The sequence below is a fragment of the Hyaena hyaena genome, unplaced genomic scaffold (genome assembly GCF_003009895.1).
Source record: "Hyaena hyaena isolate Hyena2069 unplaced genomic scaffold, ASM300989v1 scaffold_131, whole genome shotgun sequence".
Classification (NCBI taxonomy): Eukaryota; Metazoa; Chordata; class Mammalia; order Carnivora; family Hyaenidae; genus Hyaena; species Hyaena hyaena.
The window spans coordinates 1058750-1082479 of NW_024080761.1; the positions used below are offsets into that span (position 1 = coordinate 1058750).

The 23730-nt window shown below is 58.6% G+C and overlaps 1 protein-coding gene across 3 annotated transcripts in view; it reads right to left on the reverse strand.

Annotated features, from left to right (window-relative positions):
• Window positions 1-1783: 1783 nt before the first annotated feature.
• Window positions 1784-23730, reverse strand: part of SNPH (syntaphilin) — a 33631-nt gene continuing 11684 nt past the window's right edge. Inside the window, exons 2-5 of one of the 3 annotated variants that reach the window (XM_039237777.1) lie at window positions 11160-11256; window positions 10353-10559; window positions 6756-6905; window positions 1784-3744 (exon numbers count right to left, since the gene is read on the reverse strand). In XM_039237777.1, the coding sequence (XP_039093708.1) occupies window positions 2571-3744; window positions 6756-6905; window positions 10353-10559; window positions 11160-11209 (1581 nt within the window). In that variant the 5' untranslated portion in view covers window positions 11210-11256 and the 3' untranslated portion in view covers window positions 1784-2570. Of the gene's footprint in view, window positions 3745-6755; window positions 6906-10352; window positions 10560-11159; window positions 11342-23730 lie in introns of those variants that run through there. The other 2 variants (XM_039237776.1, XM_039237775.1) reach the window with 2 other exon arrangements.

Here is a 23730-nt window from a genome sequence, read left to right on the forward strand (position 1 = left end):
AGCCCAGCAGGAGGAGGTATTAAGCAAGAAGGAAAAGGGGAGCTTTGGAGGAGGAGCACTGTGCAGGTGGCCGGGGCCCCTGGCCTCACCCTCCCGCCTCACACTCTGTGCCCTGCGTCACCAGGGCCAGGAGCCCGAGCTGGCAGGCCGCCGAGCCTCCAGCGCCTGGAGCCGCACACGCGGCGCTGTCCCTTTTGCATAGATGCAGACACTGAGCACACACACGCGCACACGAAGGGCCAGGCCCGGGGCTGCCAGCCAGGGAGCCCCAGGGTCCATCCCAGGCCAGCGCAGGGCTGCCACCTCTGCTGACACAAGGAAGAAGTAAATCCCGTCAAAGGCCCCAAAAGAGAAGACCCTAAACGCTGTGAGTTGGGGCCCTGCAACCTGGAGCAGGAACGGACATGGCAGCGGCCCCTCTCACCTCATGTGCTGCCCTTGGTGAGGGCCTTCTCTGGCAGCACGGCACGGGCTCCAGCCCCAGCCCGGACCACATCCACCAAAACACAAGACACGACAGGAAGGCCACAGATAGCAAGACACAGACAAGAGCAGAGGGGCTACGCAGCTTGACTAGATTCCAGTGGTGAAAAATATATAGATTTTATGTTGTCAAATATAGTCATACATTTATTTTCTCGGCAAAGCTTTGACTATTTCTAAGGAGACACTACGCAGCTTTGTGAGTACACGGCACAGGAGGCTGGGTCCACGGCCAGTCCCGGCTTGGCTTTGGAATGGGTTTGTCCACGGCCCTTCCATGTCACGACCCCAGTGTCTGTGGGGCAGCCCCAGCCGGGCCCCAGGAGTTCGGGTGCGGCTTGGCTGGGGTGAGGGTGCTCCACATTGGATGGCTGGTCTGAGGCCCCAACCGGCGGGGGGAGCTTTGGAGGCACAAAGCATGTGGCGGAGGGGGCTGTTGCCCCCATGGCTGGGCTGGATGCCCATGTCCAGTGCATGCAGGTGCCCCCCTGGAGAGGAGGGCGCAGAGAGGAAAGGTGGAGCCCCTAAGTCAGGCAGCAGCTGTCAGAGTGGCAGGGGTGGGCAAGCAGCCTTGGCAGAGAACCAGAGTGGCCCCTGGGCCGGAGGGGCAAGTAAGACACAGGGTCCTTCCCCCCAAATGTGGGGCCCAACCTCTGAAGGAGGGGTGACCAGTAAACCCCACAATGGAGAAGGAGCAGGTTTACTTCATAAAATAACAGTGGTGGTAACAGGTCAGCAGCTTTGCTGGGGGACCAGATGTGGTCCCAGGGAAGCAGGGGCGGTGAAGCTCCCAGGCCACCTGGCCTCAGGCTGCAAGTGGGGAGGCTCAGGGCACCCCCAGCTGCCCTAACCCATCCCTGCCTGGGAGACAGACATCCCAGGGCACCCTGCTTCAGCCTGGACGAACATCATGGCTTCAGTATCCCATCTGGCCAGTCTTACTGCTGGAATTCTTTCCAGAGGCAGCTAGGTCTGAGTTCAAGAATCCTCACCCTAGAAGGCCAGCAGCCCCTCAGTGGAGAGGCTGGGGTGCGTGAGAACCAAGCCCAAAGTGAACATAGTGCAAAGCAGAAGGTGAGCCAGCAGCCCTCGGAGGGAGCTGGGGTGAGTTCCAGGGGACAGTCACAGCCTCTGGCTTCTCAAACCAGCTGAGGACTGCCCCCCCCAGAAGGCAGGGCCCTGTCTCAGAAGGCCAGAGGAGCTGCCCCACCCCCCCCACCTGGAGCTGCCGGCCCCTGCCTCCTCCACTTGTGCACGTGAGGGCGGGGGGCTGGGGCTCCAGTACCCACGCCGACCCTGGTGCTAGCCGCTGTCACGGGAGGAATGATCTGACGTGGCCAAAAGCGCCGAGAGGGAAAGACACCCTGGGGAAGGTCTAGGACGAACAGACACGGAGAACCCACGCTGTGCTCTGCCACCTCTTGCCCACCACGGCCTTTCCTCTGGCCCATGGCCTGGATGATGCTTCGAGTCCCGGTGTGGGGAGCAGCCTGCAGATGCTGGGATCACAGCCAGGAGCTGGTGGCTGCAGACCCTGCTCAGAGTCCTGGGCCAGTTGCCTGTACTCTGGGAGGCAGCCACCTCCATGCGAGGAGATGATGCTGGCCCAGGAGGCTGGACCGAGGGCAAGGGGTGGCCTGAGACAGAAGGCGTGGGCTGGAGGCCACCAGACAGGACGTAGGGGTGGGGGCATGGAGGCTCCCGGAGTCTCCGGGCCCAGCCTCTCCAGATCAACACACCAGAGACACTGTGGGCCAGGGCTGCCCTGTGGGAGGGTCCAGGAGAACAGGGCCAGGCTGGTGGGGGGTGACCTTGCCACCTCCTCTCCCTGCCATTTGTCCAATCGGTTGTGCCTCCCTGCCTTCGGTCTCTCTTCCCTTGTCTCCCGTCCATGTTTTGGGACGCCTTCCCCCAACCCTGACTCCCAGCCCCCTGACATGGTTCACATCCTAAAAAAAAACAAAAACACGTCCAAACCCAAGACTAAATAAATAAGACGCTGCCCTCCGGGAATGGGCCAGAGGGAGAGCAGCACCCCTACAATCCGTGGTCGGGCCGCCAGAGCCACTGGCTGGGCTGCCGGCCCCTCAGAGCTGGGAGCTGCCACCCGGCCCGCCGGCTGGGCCCTGCTGGCTCAGCGAGCGGCAGCTGATCCTGCGGATGGAGTGCAAGGCCACCGTGCAGCAGCCCCGCAGCAGGGAGCTGATGTTGTAAATGGGCTGGCCCTGGCGTCGCTGTGAGCGGCACAGCCAGGCCACTGTGGGCACAGCGGGCACCACCACGGCCAGCAGATCCACGATGTAGTGGCGGCTCCAGTAGCTCTTGGGCTCCTTCTCGGCCGTAGCCACCTCTTCCTCCTCTTCCATGGGGCACGCCACACTCACCGACGGGCTGGGGTTGGCGCCGGGCCGGTGCGGGCTTGGCCCGCAGGTGATGGGCTCCGGGGCCTCGGGCTCGTCACCCACCGTCACCACCACCGCCGAGGTGGGGTCTTTGGGCCCCGGGGGGCGGGGCTCCGGCTCTGGGCACCTGCCCCCTGGCTCGGGGACTGCCCCGCAGGCCTGGGCCCGGGTTACTTTCTCCAGGATGGCGTCCAGGTCGGGCTGGTAGTGCACGAAGTCTGTCTGGATGGCACGCTCCTGCACGCAGCTGACCTGCACGCCGGCCTCCGTGCCGCACAGGAGCTTCTCGTAGGTGTTGCTGGCGGGGAAGCGGGGGCCTAGGCCGAAGCCGCCGAGCAGCGAGCCCTCCTCGGGGCCGCAGTCCACGCCCGACGACAGCAGGCTGCTGGCCTCCAGCGCGTCCGTCCGGCTCAGCGTGTCGTCGGTTGTCACGAAGCCGCTGTCAGCCCCGTCCTCGGTGGAGGCCCCGGGATGCTCACCGGGTGGGCGGTCCCCGCACACAGCCGGGTCACTCAGCTTGGTGTAGGTGGAGCTGCGGGTGAGGGAGCGGGCGGGGGACCCGCCAGCTGACTCACCAGTGCCGTCCTCCTTGGCCAGGCCATTCTGGGCCACCTCCATGCTGTGCAGCAGCGTCTCCAGCTTCTTGTTCTGGATGTTGATGTCCACAAAGTACTTCTGCAGCCCCTTGTCCTTGTCGATGAGGTTGTTCTTGACCGTGTCGATGACCTGCTTGAGCTGCTTGATCTCCTTGCGGGCCTCCTTCAAGGCCAGCTGGGCCTCCACGCGGTGGCACTCCTCCTCGATCCAGTCCTCCTGCATGCGCGACAGCTGCGTCTTCAGGTCATCAATCTCCGTGTCCCTGTGAGCGGAGGAGACACACATGCTCACTGCCTGGCCTGTCACCACCACCAAGGGAGGCAGGGAAGGGCTATCACCAAGCACAGAAGGGCTGTGCCCTCCAGCCCAGAGCTGAACACACAAGGCGTGACCCAGTGCCTCCTCCTCACTCCATGGGGGGTAAGGGGGCGGCCAAGGGGCGCCTCCTCCCGGGGGAGAAGCCATGTCCAGGCCCTTCTGCATCCCCGGCCCTGGCGGCCAAAATGCAGACGACTGTCCCCATTTAAATCCATGACCTACAGAAAAGATTAGACAAGGAAGATGCTCAGCATATAAATCAATGTTACTATAAAACCCAGACACATCCACTTTAAACTCTTAACACGAGGCAATAAAAACTAAACCTAAAATCTCCACTCTAGGGAAAGGAACGTGGCCTCCTACGAAATCCGGTGGTGAAAACCGGCCATGGCGGGGGATGCAGGGGACAGGCCGTGGGCTGCTTTGCTTTGCTGAGGAATGTTCCAGCCGCCACGCTGGGGGAGACTGCTGATTTCACACCTTCCCTTAAGCAGGTGGGGGGGGGGGGATGAAGAGTGGTGGGTGGAGCAGAAAAAAATGATGACAACAGATGGCTCTCTTTCAAATGCACTTAACTTCTCTGCTTTGTATCTACGGTGAAGGGGGGTCAGCCTAAAAGATGGACAAAACAGTACAGGCCACTCCCAAGAGAAGAGGCCACGTGCCAGGCAAGCCTGATGCAGGCGTTTTAAATCCCCCGAGTTACAGACGAGTCCAGGGTGTGGGGGAGGGAGGTGAGGTAGATAAACAGCCTATCAAGTCTGGAGGGAAAGGCAGCGTGAGATGGGACAGGATGCAGTGAATGCAATGAGGACGGAGGAAAGCCACTCTGGAGATGGCATGTCCTGCCGGGGAATGCCCACCCCAGCACCCCATGCCCAGCCATGCAGCCCATGTGCCCCGAATTCACAGAAATGCAATCCACACATGGCTAGACCATTGCCCTGAGGGTTAGGAGTCCAGCAGAGAGATCATCCTACATCAAGCACCATGTGCTTTTCAGAGTCAGATGGAATGTTCAGTTCAGGACATGAGGCCAGGACTCACGCTCTGCAGTATGTCACAGGGACTGTGAAGGTGGCCGCGGTGGCCATGAAGGTCAGCAACGGCATTATCTGGAGAGGGATGGGCTGGATCACTCAACGGGACACCACTCCATGATGGTGGTGGGGAGCCGGAGCTGCTCAGAGCGGCAATGACAGATGTACCAGCAGGCACGGGGGACCCTCAGTCTAGGAAACCCTCTGTCCTGACGCTGAGCCCTAGGAGGGAGTGTGAGCTCGGGGGAAGGGGCTGGGCATGCTCAGTGTGGCCGGGCCCTGCCCCTCTCCCCTTGGAGCCAGCAGGACCCCAGGCCAGGGAGCTGTGGTCTCCCCACCCCGTCTAGGACGTTACATTTGAACCAAGCCTTGAAAGACGAATTTGCCAAGGAAGCAAGATGGCAGCAAGGCCGTCTCAGGAAGTGGGGAAAGAGCAAACAAAAGCACAGAGTCTAGAAGCTCTTCTTTAAGGGGAAGGGAGGTGACTGCAGGAGACAGGTATCTATCAAAGTGAACGCATGGAGAGCATGCCGCATGTCTGCAGAGCAAAGAGCTGCCACGGGTTTCCGTAAGAGCAGCCAGGGATTTGAGGTGTTGGCACGTCCATGCCAGGGCATCGTGCCCAAACCACGCAGGGTGGACGGTCTGCTCCAGCCGCCGGGCCAGCCCCAGAAAGGAAGTGGGGAGATGGGCTGTCTGCTTCCTGAGGACGTTAGTGCAAATGGCCAGGCAGACCCCGGGCACCACTGAGGAGACGATGGGATCTAAAAATAGAAATCTCAACTCTCCAGACAGGGTGGCCCACAGAATGCCACCTGTAACTTCCTGTGGGTCAAAACCACAACAGGTCCAGACCGGACTGGCTGCTTGGCAGAGCTCTGGCCACAGAAGGCAGGCTCCTGCATAGCGGATGGTTCGCTTTCGATTGCCAAGTCCAGGACAGACAGATCCGAAAAGACAGAAAAGACTAGTGGCAACCGGGGGCCTGGGCCATGGCCACTGCTGGGAATGGCATTTGTTTCTGGGGTGATGGGAATATTCTGGAATTAGATATTAGTGAGGGTTGCGTGATTCTGTGACCATACTAACAATCACTGAATTGTACACTTTAGAGGGGCAAACTATCGTTTTTTAAAGAGAGGAAGGACACCATGATCAGGGTGGCCTGCCCTGGCCCTCAGCTCCCGGCGGCTGCGTGTTTGAACCGACACAGCGCAGAGATGCTTAAGATGATGAGGGATCCAAGGGCTGCTCTGAAGCATCAAACATAAAGACGTGGCTGCAGCCCAGAGAGGAAGCAGCTGAGAGGGTAGGAGTCTGCCCTCAGGTCTGGAGAACAAGCTTGGATGGAACCGTGGGGGGTTCCGGGGGGACCCCCGGGCTGGGTAGGAGCTTGAGAAACGTTTCTCAGGATCTCACATCATCCATAAGTAGATGCACAGAAAGGCTTCTGGGGCCTGAACGGGTGGGCTGAGAGCCCCCACCCCCACCCCGTTACTCCCTGGGGGCAAACAAACTGGGGCTGAGGGGGTGTTCCCAGCCCCCAGTCCCTCCCCCAGGGAAGGGGAGCCAGCGCCCCTGTGCCCCTGCTCCCAGGTGGAAAGGAGCCGGGGGATAGGAAGTGGTTAAACAGGGCTGCCAGGCCCAAAGTGGGAGAGCACCACCTTGGGGTGTGGGGAGGACTGGCTGGCTGTCAGGGGAAGCTGCCTACAGTCAGGGAGAGCAGCTGAGGGGAGCACAGAGGCGCCTGGGGGCTCTGGGAAGGGGCTTCTTGGATAAGACAGGGCGGCCCGGGTGCCGGGAAGCCCTCAGCCACTCCTTCCTCCCAGAAGTGCCCCAGGACCCTAGGTCTCTGGCTCAGTGCGTCTCCAGGGCTGCCCCGCCTCCTCCAAGCCCCTCGCCAGCGGCTCACCGGTCCTGGAGCCGGTCCTGCGTGTCCTTCAGCCGCGCCTTCAGGTGCCGGATGCACACCTCCTTCTGCTGCAGCGGGGTCAGGTACTGCTCCGGGGTGGGGGGCTTGACGCCATGGTTGTCGCTGCACAGCGTGTACTTCATGGAGCGCCTGCACAGGGACACGTGTCAGCGCGGAGGGAGGAAGAGGTCCCCAACCATCACCAGACAGTCCCAGGCCAGGATTCCCCCCACCCCCCAGAAGCCTGTGTGACCACCAGAACACCCAGACCTTCTGGAAGGCGGGTTTTGTGAAAGCTCTTCTGAGGGCGCAGCGGGGGCTCGGTCGGGTTAAGCATCCGACTTCTGCTCAGGTCATGATCTTGCAGTCGGCAAGTTCGAGACCTGCGTCAGGCTCTGTGCTGAGAGCTTGGAGCCTGGAGCCTGCTTCAGATCCCGTGTCTCTCTCTCTCTCTGCTCCTCCCCCACCCACGCCCTGTGTCTCAAAAATGAATAAACGTTACAAAAATTAAAAAAAGAACAAAAGCTCTTCTGAGCGGAGACCACAGTGGGGAGCTCAGGGCTCCTCTGGTTGGGGTAGGGACACATGACAGAGTGCACACACATCCTGGCACCGTGTTCCATGCTCTCCTGATGCTATTGGTCAACTTATTCCCAGTGGTGATCCCAGAACTCCTGCGTCTGGTCTCCTAACCCAGAGTGCGAGTTTGGGGGCCAGAGGCTGGCGGGGTCCCCCTCCCTGTGTAATTCTCCCAGGGCCTGCATGGAGGCACGGACACCCCCCAGAGCCGAGAGCCTTCACTGCCTGGCCCGCAGGACTGTGGGGGACACAGGGTGCGGACACGTGTGCGGGCACGGCCGTCTCCAAACACACTCTGACACCCTGCTTGCCATCCTCACGGACTCGCAGGTTTGCACGGCCACACACACGCACTTCCCCGGAGTGCACAGCTGAGTACAATCACCCCGCCCCGGCTGTGTCTGCATGCCCATCTTCACGTGTGCACGCCCGTGCCTGTACGTGCAGCCACCCCCAGGGGCCACTCACATGTATGAGGACACCAGCCCACACACGGGTTCACGCAGACGCACACGGACCCTTCCCACCCCGCGTACACACGTGCGTGCTCCGAGGGCACACGCAAACGCGCGTGTGAACACCCACCAGCTCTGGGCATCTATGCGTTAACAGCTGTACCCTGAGGTGGCAGTACGCCGGGTGCCACATGTGTCCCAGCCTGGGGTGGCACAGATGTGCGTGTCTGCGTGCATGCACACGTGTGCATGCGTGTGCACGCGTGTGTGCGGTGAGCGTGCCTTGGTCTCAGTTCTGCAAAGGTGGAGGAATTCCCCACTCAGTGGAGGATGGAGGGCCAAGGCAGGAAGCACCCGGCAGGGAGCACCGACTTCACTGACGGCTCAGCCGCCTCCACTCAGCTCTGGTTGTTCTGTTCACAAGGAAAGCTCCTTGGGTCTTGGCTTCAAAGCCCGGGCACGGTCTCACACAGCCTGGCAGAGGCCCTGTGGCCCTCCCGCTCTGCTCCTTTAGGGGCTGGGGACCCCCCTGGGTCTGGGGAGGGGCAATGACATTGCCGGGTCTGAACGGGACAGGCTGAGGGAGTCTGAAAGGCTCTGTGGGAGCCGGCTATGGAGGACACAGTGTTTACGGAGGAAACAGTGTCTGCAAACGGCCACCCATCCAAGAGAACGCGTGGACAGTGGTGGAGAGAATGGGCAACGATTCTCCTGTACTTACTCACCTCACGGTCCCTAGGTTTAACTCAAGTCATATCATGTGCTGGCCTGTTTTCCGTGTGACAAGGGGCAGAGGGGTGGCGTGGGTCAGGGGCCTGGGATGCCCCCTGTGTGGGCTCTAAGAATCTCCTTCCAAAAGAGAAGCCAGCCGACGGGGGCCGGAGCCCCACACTGCGGACATCCTGGCAGCTGCCATGCAGGGACCCCAGCTCAAGGGACACTGGTCTGTGCTGAGTGACAAGGGCTTCTCCCTGGGCCCCCTGGGGCAGGGTGGCGGGGGGTGGGGGGGAGTGGCAGCCAAACCAGGATCAGTTAAACTAGTACAGTTGAGAATGACAGAAGAAGTAGCCATTCTCGCGCTTCCCATGTGCTTTCATGAGTGGGTTTCCTCTAATATAACATTTAACACTCATACATTTTTAGTCACTAGCTCTATCTTTGCAGGGAAAAAAAAAATATATATTTAAAACTGAGAAGAAGAACATACCATAATTCGTGGCTCTCCGCTATTCATTCACGCCCTGCAATTCCTGCCTGTTTGCACCGAGGCCACAGCTGTGGCCCCGCTGCTCACCCACAGCTCACGCAACCCAGGTGGGCAAGGAGACCCTCTCCCGGGAATTCTCAGCCTTGGACTGGGGCCGTCCCCGTGCACTGCACTTATGACATGCATCGCAAAACTCTGCTCCGGAGAAGCACTAAAGTTGCCGATTATATTTTCAAAGCGTAAGTGAACACATCAGTCAGTGTCACTCATGACCCCCGTGCTCCACTCTGCGCTGGGGGTGCGGCCCCGAGGGCGGGGGGTGGGTCCCACACACGCGTGTCACCCATCACACGTGCCGTGGCATTAAACTCTGATAACAGCCATCTCAGCCTGATCTGAACATCACTTCACACCAAGGACAGCATCTCTGCTGGAAGGTCAAGGCCAGCGTTTGCCATCCTGGCGGCCCAGGACTCCTATGTGGGACCAAAGTCCTCGTGAGGGTGGCGACCAGTACGGGCCACCTGTAGACAGCACCCCATTGAAGCCTGTGGGATGTTGGTCTCTCTTTACAGACACGGGAATGGAGACTCAGAGACGGGAAGTACGAAGGTCAAGGCCGTGGTCCCCTGGCTCCGCTGGGAAATGAGGATGGGCCGCCATTACGGATGTCACTCCCTGGTTTTCAAGGACGCATAGCTTCTCTTCGCCTGCCTCCCTGGCCGATCCCGCTTTTTCCGTTACCTTCCGCCACTGCTGAGGGCACAGCCTGGCAGGCATGCCACACTCCGCCTTCCACACCAGCTCCACCCCTGTCCCTCTCACAGGGGCCCCTGAGGACAGCAGGATGGCAGACGCCTCGAGTGGCTTGTCCCTACCCGTCTTGCCCTTTTCCCACAACGGGGCTCCAATTTTGCATGGGGTGGCATGGCACCAGGGCAAAGCCGACTCTCCCCACACCACCTGCCCTGTGGCTACGGCCAGTGCCAGCCAGCAAGGTGGAGACGGAAGTCCCCTCTCTGAAAACAAGAGCCTCTCGTGCTGGGTCCCTGTTCCTTCCGGACCCGCTGCTGACCTGAGGCCTGGAGGGGTAGGAGCCTCTTGGAATGGCAAGGACAAAACTGTACCCCAAGGACAGCGGGACAGGAAGATGGGACGGGGGTCCAGACCCTTCCAGGACCTTGCTCTGAAACATCACAGGTGCTATGCGGCTGGCGGTGTCGTATCCCTCTCATGAACAGGGGCTGAGGCTCAGGGACAGTGACGCGCACAGCCAGTGATGCTGGACTCCTAGAGCCCTGGCCTGCCCCACCTGGGGCACAGCCAGCAGGCGACCAGGCCCAGGGGAGGCCTTACCTGGGTGTGGGGCTGCTGTCGCTGCCCTTGCAGGAGCCCGAGTTGCTGCTGCTGCTGACAGAGGAGGTGCCGTAGGCGTCCCGCACGCTCACTGGGGGAGAGGTGCGCCTGGAGGCAGGGAGAAGAGGCAGGTGCTCGTTCTGGCTGGCAGGCAGCGGCGGACACTGGGTGAACACCGCCAGGCCGCTGCGGCCCAAAGGGCCCCCACTGCGGGGTCGCCACCGGGGAGAGAAGCAGAGGGGACAGGGGGACGCACAGACAGGGGTGACAGAACAGATAGCGCAAATCAAGATGGAAAACCAGGAGCAGGCTGGTCCTCCTGGTTCCCCAGGACGGGAATGCAGGCTGGGCAGGGCTGGGGGCGGCGGTGGGGGGGGGGGGTGTCCCATCTGCTCTCGCCAGGGGTCCTCAACTTCCAGGGTCCCCCGAGCCCAGAGGAGGGCCCTGCCTGGGCTGACACAGGTGGGGCAGAGCAGGGCAGGCAGGGGTAGGGACAGGAGGAGGGCACACAAAGGTCAAAGTCAAGGCCGGGGCAGAGTGAGCCAGAGTGGGTGACGGCATTCGTCCCCTCGGGAAGCTGTGAAGCTTAAGGGCAGTACTGGAGCTGGTAGGAATCCAGCGGTTTCCTTCTTCAAAGACCTTTTCTATCCACTGTGTCACTTGAGCCCTTAAATAGTTCCAGGAGGAGGTGTGTGGTGGCAAGCCCAGTTTTAAAGCTGGGAAACCTGGGGAAAGTCGGTGGCAGACTGGGGACAGAGACCCTCCCTCCTCCCACCGTCTGAAGCCAAGGGGTGGGGGGGGACTCACCTGCGGGATCCAGCAGAGGCCCGTCTACTGCCCGGCAGGGACATGGCCATGAGGCTGCGGGTCCGGGTGAGGGGCGGGATGGGCGGTGTCCCCGGGGCTGAGGAGAGAGGGCGCGTTGGGGGGGGCGCGGGGAGGGCCGGACCAGGCCACGTCATCCTTTCGCCGGGGCCGCTTCCTGGCATGGCTCTGCTCTCACCCTTCAGCAGGACACCCCGGGACTGAGTGGGGGCCTGGCCGGCAGGCTCTGGCCACGGCTCCCGCCACCTGACTTAAAGTCTCGATCCTTGGGCCTCAGGGGCAGCCAGACCTCATGGATCCAACCCCGTGTTCTCCAGATGATCGAATGTGGACAGAGAGCTCGGAGGCCTTGCCTAAGGTCCCACGGGCTTCGGGGCAGGGCTCCTGACTCAGCGCGGCCAAGAGTCCTCTGCACTACAAGCCAGGATCCCTGATCCCTGACTTGGACCCCAGCCCTCGGCAGACAATCCTCCCTCCTCGGCAGTGGGGTGGGGGGGGCTGCAGGCTGGAGGACTCCTGGGGCGGGACCAGGAACCCCCAGTTAGGCTGGGCTAGTCTCGACGTCACCTTCCCAGGGTGCCCGCTGGCGTGTGGCTCAGGGCTTCCTGTCTACAGGGGAGACAAGACAGACCGACATATACCAGCACACGTGTAGAAAGACATATGGATACACACGACTGTGGAAAGGTACTATGTCCCGGCCATTCTGAGGCATGCCACACACGTCTCGGCGCCTGCCCACAATGCAGCACATGCAGCCCCCACCCCCGCACATGCAACCTACACACAGGCATGCATGCACCCGTCCATGCAAACACACGCTGATTTCAGCACGCAGCAGGACCTCAGAGCACAGGCTCAGAGCAGATGAGCAAAGGGGCAAATGGGTACAGAGGCCCTCCTCTGGGGGTGGGGGTGGGGGGCGCTTGGTGGGCTGGACCTTGTAGGAAGCCACCGGGCCTATAGGGACCCTTCCTTGGCATTCTTGACAAGTGGGTAGGGGCTTAGGCTCCAAGGGCAGCCCTGCGGGGGTCTAAGGAGGGGAGAGGCCCCATGGTGGGCTGGGTGTTGGCTGTTGCAGGGAGGCCCCCGGACTGGGTGTCACCCTGGAGCCCCTGTTGTCCGAGGCGGATGGGCCTGGGCTCTTGTGCCAACATGCCCGTCCTATGCTATAGCTCCAGAGCCCCAGTTCCCTCCTCATTCCATGCTCAGAGCAGGGACGAAGGCTGACAGCCTGGGCTCCTGGAGACTCGGCCAAGGACACCATGCCCCAAGCTCCCCCCATGCTGGAGAGAAGCTTCCACCGTGCCCCGCTGCGCGCAGACCCCGTGCCAAGCACGTTACGTACAGTGTGCCATTGAATTCTCCCAAAAACCCTATGAGGAAGTGCCGTGATTAGTCCCCTCGCCGATGACAAATCCCCGAGCCTCCCAGAGGAGGGACTCTGGCCCAGTCACACCCACGCAGTGCAGCAGGGCCCACATCGGAACCAGGCCAGGCCTAGACACCCCAGGAGCTGCGTCTCAGACTCCGGGGTCCCCTGGCCGGGCACCACCCCTTCCCACGTCACGGCCTCCCGGGAGCCTGGTCGGCCCGCCCAGTGGCGGGGCTGCCTCCTGAGAGGACAAAGGCTCTGCTCAGGTGGCCTGTTTCCTGGCCGTGACACAGAACGTGGCCTGTTCCCCTGGAGGACCGGGACACAGCCAGCATTGTCTGTCCGGAGGTGTCGGGTGCCGGGCGCAGAGGCTGCGGACACCATGCCTGTCACCTGAGCTGCTCCCCCAGCTCGCACCCGTCATGGCCCAGTCAGGCAGGGCCCCTGGGCAATGTAGGGCCGGCCCTTGGAGGAGGAGCCATGGGATGGAAGACAGTGCTCCCCACACTCGTCAGGAAGGCCACCGAGGGCTCCAGGCCTCCCGGGCACCACTTGGGGCCGATGGAGGGGGGGGTGGTAATTTGTCATCATATGTGGGTCCAAGGTCACAGAGCTGGACACACCCTGGCTTCTAGTCCCAGGCAGCCTGGCTGCCCCAGCCATCCTCCCGGCCTCACCCCTTCCCTTCTTGCTCTTGGGAGGATGCGCTGAAGAGGCTGTGCCTTCAGGAGGACTTTTCAGCAGCGGCAGGACTCGGTGGGACTCAGATCCAAGGACAGGCCTCGCCCTTCCAGGCCAGTTCTCGGCCAAGGGTGGCTAAGGAGCGAGGGAAGTCCAGGCGGAGTCGCGGGCATCTGTCCTGGGAGGCAGGCAAGGCGCCTGGTTTGCCTTGGTGCGGAGCGTGGCTTCAGTACAATGAAGGCTTTGTCCCTCCCCCCCCCCCCCCCCCGTCCCTGCTCCCACCTGCCCGGCAACCCCACCCCTCCCTCCTTCTGCGCTCCCTCTTCCTCCCTGGCCTGTGGGGTGGGAAGGAGACAGCGTTTGTACTTGGATGGACCTGCTGGTCTCCTGGGAGGCCAGAGCCAGCCAGCCAGCCATTCAGGACAGAGGTGGAAGTGCTATTTCCCCTGCTGGGACAGGACCTTGCAGGCAGGGGTCCCTCAGGGGAGGGCAGAAGCCACCCAGGCCCAAAGGGAAGCCACCTCTTCAGGATCCTGCTCAGAAGCCTCGGTGTGCCCCGTGTGCTCGCTCAGGTCCCCCCTCCCCCTGTGGGCCCCAGAGAGGAGGCGGGTTGCCATGGTCTCCGAGCCGCCTGCCTGCTCCCCTTGAGGCCCGCAGCCCTGTCCCCTGGCAGCAGAGGCTGCCACTTGGAGGGAGAGGTGGAAAGGAAACCCTTCACCATGGGGAGCTGGACTGAGTCTCTTAGCACCTTAACCCTCCCGCCAGCCTCCCTCCACATCCCCATCCTGCCTGCATCCTGCCAACTCTACCGCTTTGATCAGTCCCTCATCTACCCCATGGTCTCCTGAAGGCCTGCGGGGGGTGGGGGTGGGGGGTCCAGGGGATACACTGGGATCTAGGAGACAGGACACCGAAGGACGTAGAAATGGAATCAGATCTGGGCTCCGTTCCCAGCCCTGTCACCCTCCACATGCAGGCCTTGGCAAGTCACGCCACTTCCCTGAATCTGCACCTCCTTGTCCTGGGGTGCACCTCATACGGTAACTGCGGCAGGATAATGCGTGCCCGGGGCTCAGCCCGGTGCCCGTCACACAATGCACACTCAAACGGGGGGCTGCCGGTGTAGAACATTGCAACGCAACGTGAGCTTCAAAACAGAAGCACACTCAAGGCATTCTGTGGCCTCACGAGGGTCAGAGAAAGCTTCTCCAAAAGGAAATTTACACTGGGTCTTGAAGGATGAATAGGAGTTCGTCAGCAGGAGAAAGCAAGTGGGAAGGAAGGAGAAGGCGGGGCAAAGGCCGTGAGTCATTCAACTGTGCGGCTGCCGAGGACACTAGGAGCCTGGTGAGGTCAGAGGCCCAGTTCAGACTTGCGGTTTAAAAAGCCCCTGGGGGAGAGGACCTTAGTGGGGTGTGGCTGGGAAGGGACAGGAATACAGGCAGAGGGCCAGTCAGGAGGTTATCAAGAACTTCCAAGGGAGAAATCAGAAGAGACTGGGTGAGGGCAGCAGGGGCAATGGGGAAGAGATGTCTGGAACCTCAAGAGGCATCAGGGGCCCCCAATTAAGTAAAAATTGGGCACGGCTCTTGGTCCTGGCATTCAAGGCCCGTTCATCTATACCCTCGCGGGGAAGCCCGGTCAGTCACTCTTGCGCCTCCGCGTGGGCCGTTGGTCCAGCCTGCAGCACCCTCCCTGCCCTCTGCTCATGCATGCGCTGCATACCGCCTGCAAGGCTCTGGCCCGCATAGCTCTCCCCTCCGACTTTCCGATTCACTTACTGTCGGGGCCACTTAGCATGCCATGCTTTGGGTGGAAACTCAGGGAGCACCACCCTTGGGGGGATTTCACGAAAACAAACACAACCAACACACAACTGTTAGCAACACAACTGTCTGAGCACGTCTGGTGGGCCAAGGGGTCGGATCAGATGGTCTCTAAATTAAAGCCTTATTCGCCTTCAGTGACTAGGGCTCCTGGGGTTTCAGTTTCCACCGCTGCGACACGAGGAAGCTGCATTCCTTCAGAGACACGGTGGCATTGTACTCAATCAGCGAGTCATGGGGGAGAGACCAGGCGCTTGCGTTAATCCAATATTTTAGCTAAGTGAATGTCCCTGAATGTACTCTCCGTGATTTTTTTTGCAAACGTTCGGTCATCAGTAAAAGAAGCAAGCCACCCTCAAATCCCAGGGAACAGGATGGTCCGTGTCTGATGACTCAGACCTCTGGCAGCAGAGGACACAGCCGACAGAACAGACCTGGGAGGGGTCCTCTCTCTGCCAAGGCGACTCCGGAAGGCTGAGCAGCCCTCCTGGCAAACAGCAGAGCGTCTGGTGCTCCTCAAAGGCCAGTGCGGTGCGAGCCTGGGCTGAGAGCGTGCCAGCAGCCGTGCTCCGAGCCCCGGAGGGTCAGTGCTCACGGGGGCTAGCTATCCGCGGCTTGGGAGCTCGGGACACCTTCCACTGGCTTCTCGCCCCCCCCTCCCCTCCCCCCACTGTGGGTGTCTGGCCCCTCAGAAACGGACGCTCTTTCTCCCTGAACTTGGGAAGGCTGTTCTCCAGCTTGCTTCCTGCGTCCTGCACAAGCTGTCCCCTGTGTTGGAGCCACAGGTGGGATCCATCGGACCCCTTCTTGTCACTGTGACAGCCCCATAACCTGGCCAAGGAGACGGCTCCCCTTGTGTCTGTTTCACTTCCAGAAGGCCTCCTGTTAGCCTGCTTCTCTATCTAAAAAAGGTTCTGTGGGTTTAAAATGCACGTACTGTGTATTTTCCACAATGAGCTACTTGGCGTCGAGTGGGACGGCCGTAATGAGACAGACCAAGACGAGTGTGGGTGGGGCCGCGGAGATGCTGGGATTGTCACCCACGGCTGGTGGGAACGCAAAGCGGCGCGGCCACCGTGGAAAGCAGCGCGGCAGCTCCCCGGAACGCTACACGCAGACTTGGCAGGTACCCTGGCACTTCTGGCGGGTCAATAACCCCGAAGAATAGGACACGGGAGCGCAAGGGAGAGCTCGTCCGGCAATGTTCGTGGCGGCCCCGCTCAGCGTAGCCACAAGGAGGGCAACGACCCAAATATCTGCCAGTGTCCAATGAATGGATAAATGACATGATATTCCCAACTCAGGGAATATCACTGAGTCAAAACAAAAAAATAAAAAGGCACGAGGTACAGACACCTGTCACAACATGGATGAACCTTGAAGGGACGCCAACGAAAGAAGCCAGCCACAAAAGGCCACACGTTGTATGATTCCGTTTATATGAAAGGTCCTTAGCAGGCCAGGAGCAGGAGCAGAGGAGTGGCTGCCTGGGGCTGGGGGGAAGGAGGGGCCGGCAAGGACCTCTAGGAGGTCTCTTTTGGGGACAATGTTCTGGAATTAGATAGTGGCGATGGAGACACAACTCTGTGAGTGTACTAACTCCCCCCTCCCCCTGGCTGTACATTTTACAAGGGTGAATTTTATGGTGTGCGAATTCCTATCACAATAAAAAACACATTTTTAAACTACATAGTATATAATTTAAGCTATTTTTTTAATGTTTACGTTTTTGAGGGAGAGAGCGTGAGCGGGGGAGGGGCAGAGAGAGGAGGGGGGACAGAGGGTCGCAAGCTGGCTCCATGCTGACAGCGCAGAGCCCTGAGCTCACGAACCGCGAGATCACGCCCTGAGCAGAAGTCAGATGCTCAGCCGACTGAGCCACCCAGGCCCACATGAACAGCTGTAGAAGGACGGGGATGGTCCGAAGAGGGGGAGGGAATCACCTAGGGCGGCGCAGCCAGGTGCCGCGGGGCGGGAACTGGAAGCAGCCATCAGCCCTGCACCTGATCCAGGCAGGTGGCCCGGGCGCCTCCCTGGTGCTCCCGACCCTGGGTCAGCCCAGAGGAGACAGGAGGCCTGTGGCTGCCGCCCGCACATCTGATCCTCCCCGGTCCCCTGTGCAGGGAGGCCAGGGGGAGACGGTTCTTAGGGACACACGGGAAACTTGAAGCCGCAGCGGTGGCGGGACTGCCCGAGGTCACACCCTGGACTTCAGGTCGTGGGCGCCTGCACTTCTACCGCATCACAAAGGCCTCATAGCACAACAGAACTCGGACACATATCCTTATGCTGCACAAAAGGGGAAAAATTTATTTTCCCAGGAAACTGCGAGAGCGTGGTGGAGAGGAGGGGGGTGCACCAAAACGGGGGACAGGCAGAGCACGGCTGAGCGTGGAAACAATAACTCGTCCGGTGCCTCTCCCTAGCCAGTGTGCGTCCCCCCACCTCCAAGATCCCCCCTCCCCCCATGAGGGCAAAGGAGCCATCCTTAGCGTGAAGACCACTGCTGTCCCCTCCCAGCAGTGGCTGCACCCTGTCTGGTAGCACAGGTGCCGAGCGAGCCCTCCACCGAGAGCCCCTCGGCTCCTCTGGGCCCCCTCGCCTGGTCCCTCTCTGTAACCTGGAGTCTCGGCCACCCTGTATTTGGTAGGAGTCACCCTTTGACCCTGCCCATCTCTTCCGGACTCAGCCAAGGGAAGGAGTGGGGGGGATGGGAACTCTCCTCTCCTTCAGAGATAGTTGTTGCTTTATCACCACCTCAGGCCCCGGGGGTGACTGTGAGATTCCTGGCCCGCCCTCCCAGGCCAGCTGCCCTGGGGTGCTCTCCTGTTTGGGGAGGGGGCGGCCGGGGGACACTGGTTTCCATCCCCCGTGTCAGCTGCTGCCTGTCTGCACACACCCACGGGGAGGTGGGCGGAACCGAGGCCCCAGCCCGGTGGCTGCCTGGCAAGTGGCTCTGGCAGATGGAGGCCCTCGGCGACCTTGGCCACAGCATACGCTTTCCTGGGCTTCCTGACTGATAGAGCTGTCAAGCCTGAGGCTGGCTCCTCTCTCTACCCCCTCCTCCTGAACTTCCCGCTCTCCAGCACCAGAGGAAGGGGGAGCTGGTGGGGCCGCTATGCCTAGGGGTTCTCCCTTTTGTCCAGGTCCCTGCCTTGCCCCCTCCCCCACTTCTACATTGGTCCCCAAGTACCAACAAGGCTAACACGTTCTCAGAATTCCAGAATGGAAGGGGTCCTGGCCAGATTTTGTCACAACCTATCATTGTGCGGAGAGAAAATGAACCCCAGAGACAGGCTGCGATCTCCGGTGACTGGGCTTCTCCGCCACAACCCCCCACCCCCCACCCCCTCCTTTGAATCCAGGCAGAAGTTCTATAAAATAAGAACAAGAACGGTCTTGGAAGGAAGCCTAGGGGTGAGACAGAACAAGTCCCACCCTCTTGAGGGCAGCTCACAAATGACCTGTAGTAAAATACACATTGAAAGCAAGGCTGGGGAAGAAGAGAACACGGCCTGACCCCAGACAGCAAACACGGCGGCAATAACGAGTCTCAGATTCAACTCTGGGCTTCCTGGCCACTAATGCAAAAAGAGAAATCATTCCCAGTCTTCTTGTTCTCGTGGTTAAGGGAGAGCAAGAGGCAGACGAGTTCTTCGGGAGAAATAAAGATTAAAAAAAATTTTTTTAAACATCTATTCATTTTTGAGAGATAGGGAGAGACCGAGTGTGAGCAGGGGAGGGGCAGAGAGAGGAGACACAGAATCTGAAGGAAGCTCCAGGCTCTGAGCTGTCAGCACAGAGCCTGACGCGGGGCTCGAACTCCCGGACTGTGAGATCATGACCTGAGCTGAAGTCAGACGCTCCACCAACTGAGCCACCCAGGCTCCCCAGGAGAAATAAAGATCTTAAAGGCTACAAGAGACATTTTTGCATGGGATTTGCAGGAAGGCGGAGACCAGCAGGGAGAATCCTAAGACAGAGGAGAGCCAGCGTCCTCTTACCCAAGGTGCCCTGTGTGGGCTGCACCTTGCTGACATGACTGAAGGACACGCGGAGCACAAGTACCAAAGGGCTAAAGGGATGTGGACGCGTCATCCGATCTGCCTGGGGCCACAGTCCCTTTCCGTGGGGACAGTGCCCTCCCTTCCATCTTCCTGGGAGGCACACAAACTCAGGCTGCCTCTGGCTCTCCCTCCCCTGCCCTCTCCCGGCACTGCCTGACGATCTAGTCCAACTGCCACATTTTTCTCAGACTCGCCAAAGGCCACAGTGTGAGCTGCCGGAGAAGCGACAGGAGGCTGAAGGTGGGCCAGCTGACTCCCATCCCACCAGCCACCCCAGGTGTGTAACGCCTGGCTGTCGCCAAGTACCATCCATCTCCTCGAAGCCCCCGGAGGCCTGGCGTAGGGATACGAGTCTTGCTCACGCCACCGTTTTTGCTTGAGCCCAAGGGCTGTGCCCACCCCACTTCAGCATCCCCCACCTCCCCCCCAGGTCCTCTTCTGCCCCAGCTGTCAGCTGCCTTGCCATCCTCGGCGGCCAGTCCCTGTCCAGCTGACTTCCACCGGTACTTAACGTCAGCCTGCATTCTCTCACCTTTGCCAAGGTCCAGGCCCTGCGGCGAGGCCCAGTGTGGCTCACACTTGCTCTAGGAGGGTAGGTGATTATCAACCCTTCTCTCGAGAAGCCTTCCCTCCCTGGAGGGGCTGCCCAACCCCTTCATTTACTGAAAATGAGGATTTAAAAACACTCTAAAGGGAGATGCTGCAAACATCTATGTTCTATTTAAAAAGTCCTTTGGAAGAGGTTAAGAGGCTTAATCTAAAAGAGAGAAACCATGGCTTTGGGCTCAAAGATATATGGATTTGAATTCCAAACTCCCCCATCCACTGCCTTTATGACGGTAGGACTTTACTTCTCTGAGCCTTAGTCTCTTTATCTGTAAAATGGGGCTATTGACAGTTGGGCATGAGGATGGTCATGGTTAGCAATAACGCACGCTAAATGCCTAGCACGAATCCAGCATATGGAAAGCGTTCCACAAACAGTAATTATTTATTAACCTAAATCTCTTCTTGCTTTTAATCATATATATTAAACCTTTATCCCAGTCCAGAATCTAATCTGAAGTATAATAATAGCTGGTATCTCTGGGGTGCCTGACCACAGACTCATTTATTTATGTATTTATTTAAAAAAATTTTTTAATGTTTATTGTTGAGAGAGACAGAGTGCTAGCGTGGGAGGGGCAGAGAGAGAGGGAGACACAGAATCCGAAGCCCGACGTGGGGCTCGAACCCACAGATTGCGAGATCCCGACCTGAGCTGAAGTCGGACCCTTAACTGACTGAGCCACCCAGGCACCCCTACAGATTCATTTAGACACACTTAAGTCTACTGGCCAAATAAAAAAAAAAAAAAGAGGAAAAGGGAAAAAAATCACAAACCAATCACTGCCTACCAAATGGCAGAATTTCAGGACACTGTCATTCTGATCCAACAGAGTGTCTTAAAAATGGATGTGAACAAAATAGGAATTCCTGATATGAATGTGACGCCTCTCGGCACCTCCCTGCTCCCTCTCCGGCCCCAGATACCATCTCCTCCCGGTGATGCACCAGTCTCAGCCCTACTACCTCTCACAGGAGCCAGAGGGATCCTTTTAGAGTATGGATCTGGGCATGTCTCTCCTCCACTCAAAACCTTTCCCAGGGGCCCCCATCTTGGAATAGAAGCTTATAGAAGCTTTGGCTTCCCTCCCTCTAGCTGATGCTAAGCTCTGCATCCTGCCCCACCCTTCTTCTCTCTCTCACTCACCTCCTGCTCCCCTCACCCATGCTGCTCTGACCGCACTTCCGCTCAGGGCCTTTGCACACGCTGTTCCCTCTGCCTGGAATGTCCTCCCTGCTCTCTCCCCACTGCAGGTCTTTACTCCAAGGTCACCTTCTCAGTGAACCTTCCTTGACCACTTTATTTAAAACACAACCCTCCCTTGCCCAGGACTCTTTTCTGTTTGTGCTCTATTTCCTTCACAGTCCTTATGTGGAGATATTTATGCATTTGCTTTATTATCTCTGGAACAGAAGCTGCGGGAAGGTAAGGACATGTGTGCGTTCTGTTCTTTATCTAACTCTCAGCACCGAGACCAGTGCACTTAGTACAGCATAGGCCCTCGATAAATATTTGCTGAATAAGGGGGTCTGCACGCACTTGGGTTGATGTCACCACCAAATAAGTGCAGGCTTCTTAGCAAATCAAAACAGGGGCCAAAAAAGCTCTATGGCACTTTGCATACATTATTATAGTCCTTTCTACACATGGTGTCTTATTTAGGGGCTTGTCTCTTCTTCTAGAATTATCTGAATCTTCCATAGGCAGCAGGGACGGGGTGCAGAACTCTTAGCAACTGCATCTTCAGGGAAAGGAGGAAAGCTGTCATCTCACTGGCATCTTGCCAGGCACCCAGGATTATTCTCTCAATTCACGCGTATGTCTCCCACAGGTTAGGACGCACGCGTTCCCTCCATTTTACCCCCAGGGATGCTTAGGCTCCGGGGGCCGACTCACACATATAAGGACGTGTGGCAAGCAGGAGGTGATGCTGGTTGGGACTCAGGATTGGTTGCAGCCGCCCCTCCAAATTACATCTCTGCACCAGAAAATCCAGCCAGTTGTCCCAACCCCTAATCCAGACAGCTGCCCCCGGAGAAAGAGGAATGACACTCAGTTATAGCTGATCCTCGTGATCTGCAGATTCTGTATTTGCAAATTCCCCTAGCCGCTAAAAGTTATTTGTAACCCCCCAGATCAGTACCCACAGTTCTTTCACAGGAGCCATGAACAATGTGAGTTTCCCTGTAAATTCCCAGCTGGGGTGGAAGGCAACCTTGTTTCATTTCTTTTTTTTTTTTTTTTTAATGTTTTATTTATTTCTAGGAGAGAGAGAGACAGTGTGAGCAGGGGAGGGTCAGAGAGAGAGGGAGTCACAGACTGAAACAGGCTCNGTCAGAGAGAGAGGGAGTCACAGACTGAAACAGGCTCCAGGCTCTGAGCTGGCAGTCAGCACAGAGCCTGACGCGGGGCCTGAACCCACGAACCGTGAGATCATGACCTAAGCGAAAGTCGGACGCTTAACCGACTAAGCCACCCAGGCGCCCCGTTTGTTTCATTTCTTATACGGCCAACAAGTGCCCTTTTTCAGCCTACTGAGTGCCACATTTTTAACATTTTGGGGCTTTTCATTGGGGACTTTGCTGTTTAAAATGAGAACAGTGAGGTGCTGACAAATTGTCTTATCTTCCTGTGCACCAGGAGGCTGTGATGTGCCTTCTGCAGAAAATAATTGTTGTCTGATGAGCTTCGATCAGTGTGAATTACAGCTCTGCCCGCATGAGTTCTAAGAGAGTGAAATCAACAAGAAGGTGTCTTTAGACAGAAACACACACAAAAGAAGGTTAAGAATTGATCCGATGGTGAAAATGGTGTGGCCAGAGGCTCCCAGGAACCTAGCCCTGTGTTTTCCCTCGAGAGTCACTAATTCAGGGTCTGCTGCGGCTTTAAAGAACATACCACTACAAATAACAAGAACTGACTCCACGCAGCCCAGCTGTCTGGTACCCAGATCTGCACACACAATAGGTCTAGCTGTGTCGATGCACAAGCATGTACACGTCGTCCCACTCATCCGTGTGTGGTCGGCTCCAAGGACTGGACACTGCCATTAGCACCAGCGCTGGCAGGTCCCCTCCAAAGGGTGTAATGACTGTATTCAGGAGCTCAGGGGATACAGTCAGAAGCTCCTGGATTCAAATCCTGCGTAGCTGCGAGCTGTGTGCCTCCCTGCTGGTCACACTCGGGGCCAACTTCCTGTGGGTATGTGAGGTTAATCACTGTCATGATGATAAAGTGAGGTTGTGCAGGACAACTGCCAGCCACAGCTGGGATACGGCGGCATCAGGTAGGCAGAGGGCAGAGCCTTTGAAAGCCCATGCGTTTGCCTAGGGCAGGTACGGGGGCTCAGGAGAGCCACTTAGGGCCACCTCCTCCTTAGCAGACTGGCCTTCCTCTTCTTACAGACCTGGGACATCATTCTGCCTAGTATGATCTCCAGGAGCATTTGTAGACTAGGAGTCCTGGAACCAGACAGTCAAAGCCAGAAGGCACCCAGAGGCAGGGGACTCCAGAGGTCCCAGACTGGCGGCCATAGGCCATAGCATGCCTGTAGACCCCTTTCCCTCGGCCCGCATGGGTATGTGTATTTATCTGAGTCAACGTTAGTAAATGGAGATGCTTCCTATTTAAAAAAAATCCAGATTTCTGGCTTGTCTTACACAAACCAAAAGATCTCACGTCTCTGTGTCCACATTCCTGCATGGCGCTGACCAGCTGAGGCTGGGGGATGGCTCCTTTTTGCTAGTTCTTATCAGCGCTCTTGCTCTTAACAGCTGGGCTGTTTTTTGCTTGTTAGCTGTCTAGCGCTATAGTTTGGAACCTTCGGTGTGCCCCAATCTCACCGTACAGGTAAAGGATCTGAACTCAAGGGTGGGTGGCACTTGCCCAAGCGCCCAGGTAAATCAGTGGTGGGGCTGGGATGCATGCCCTAGAAGTACAGCTCTGAATCCAGGGCTCTGAGATGCCCAAGGAGGCTGGGGACACAGAGGTGGGGGTG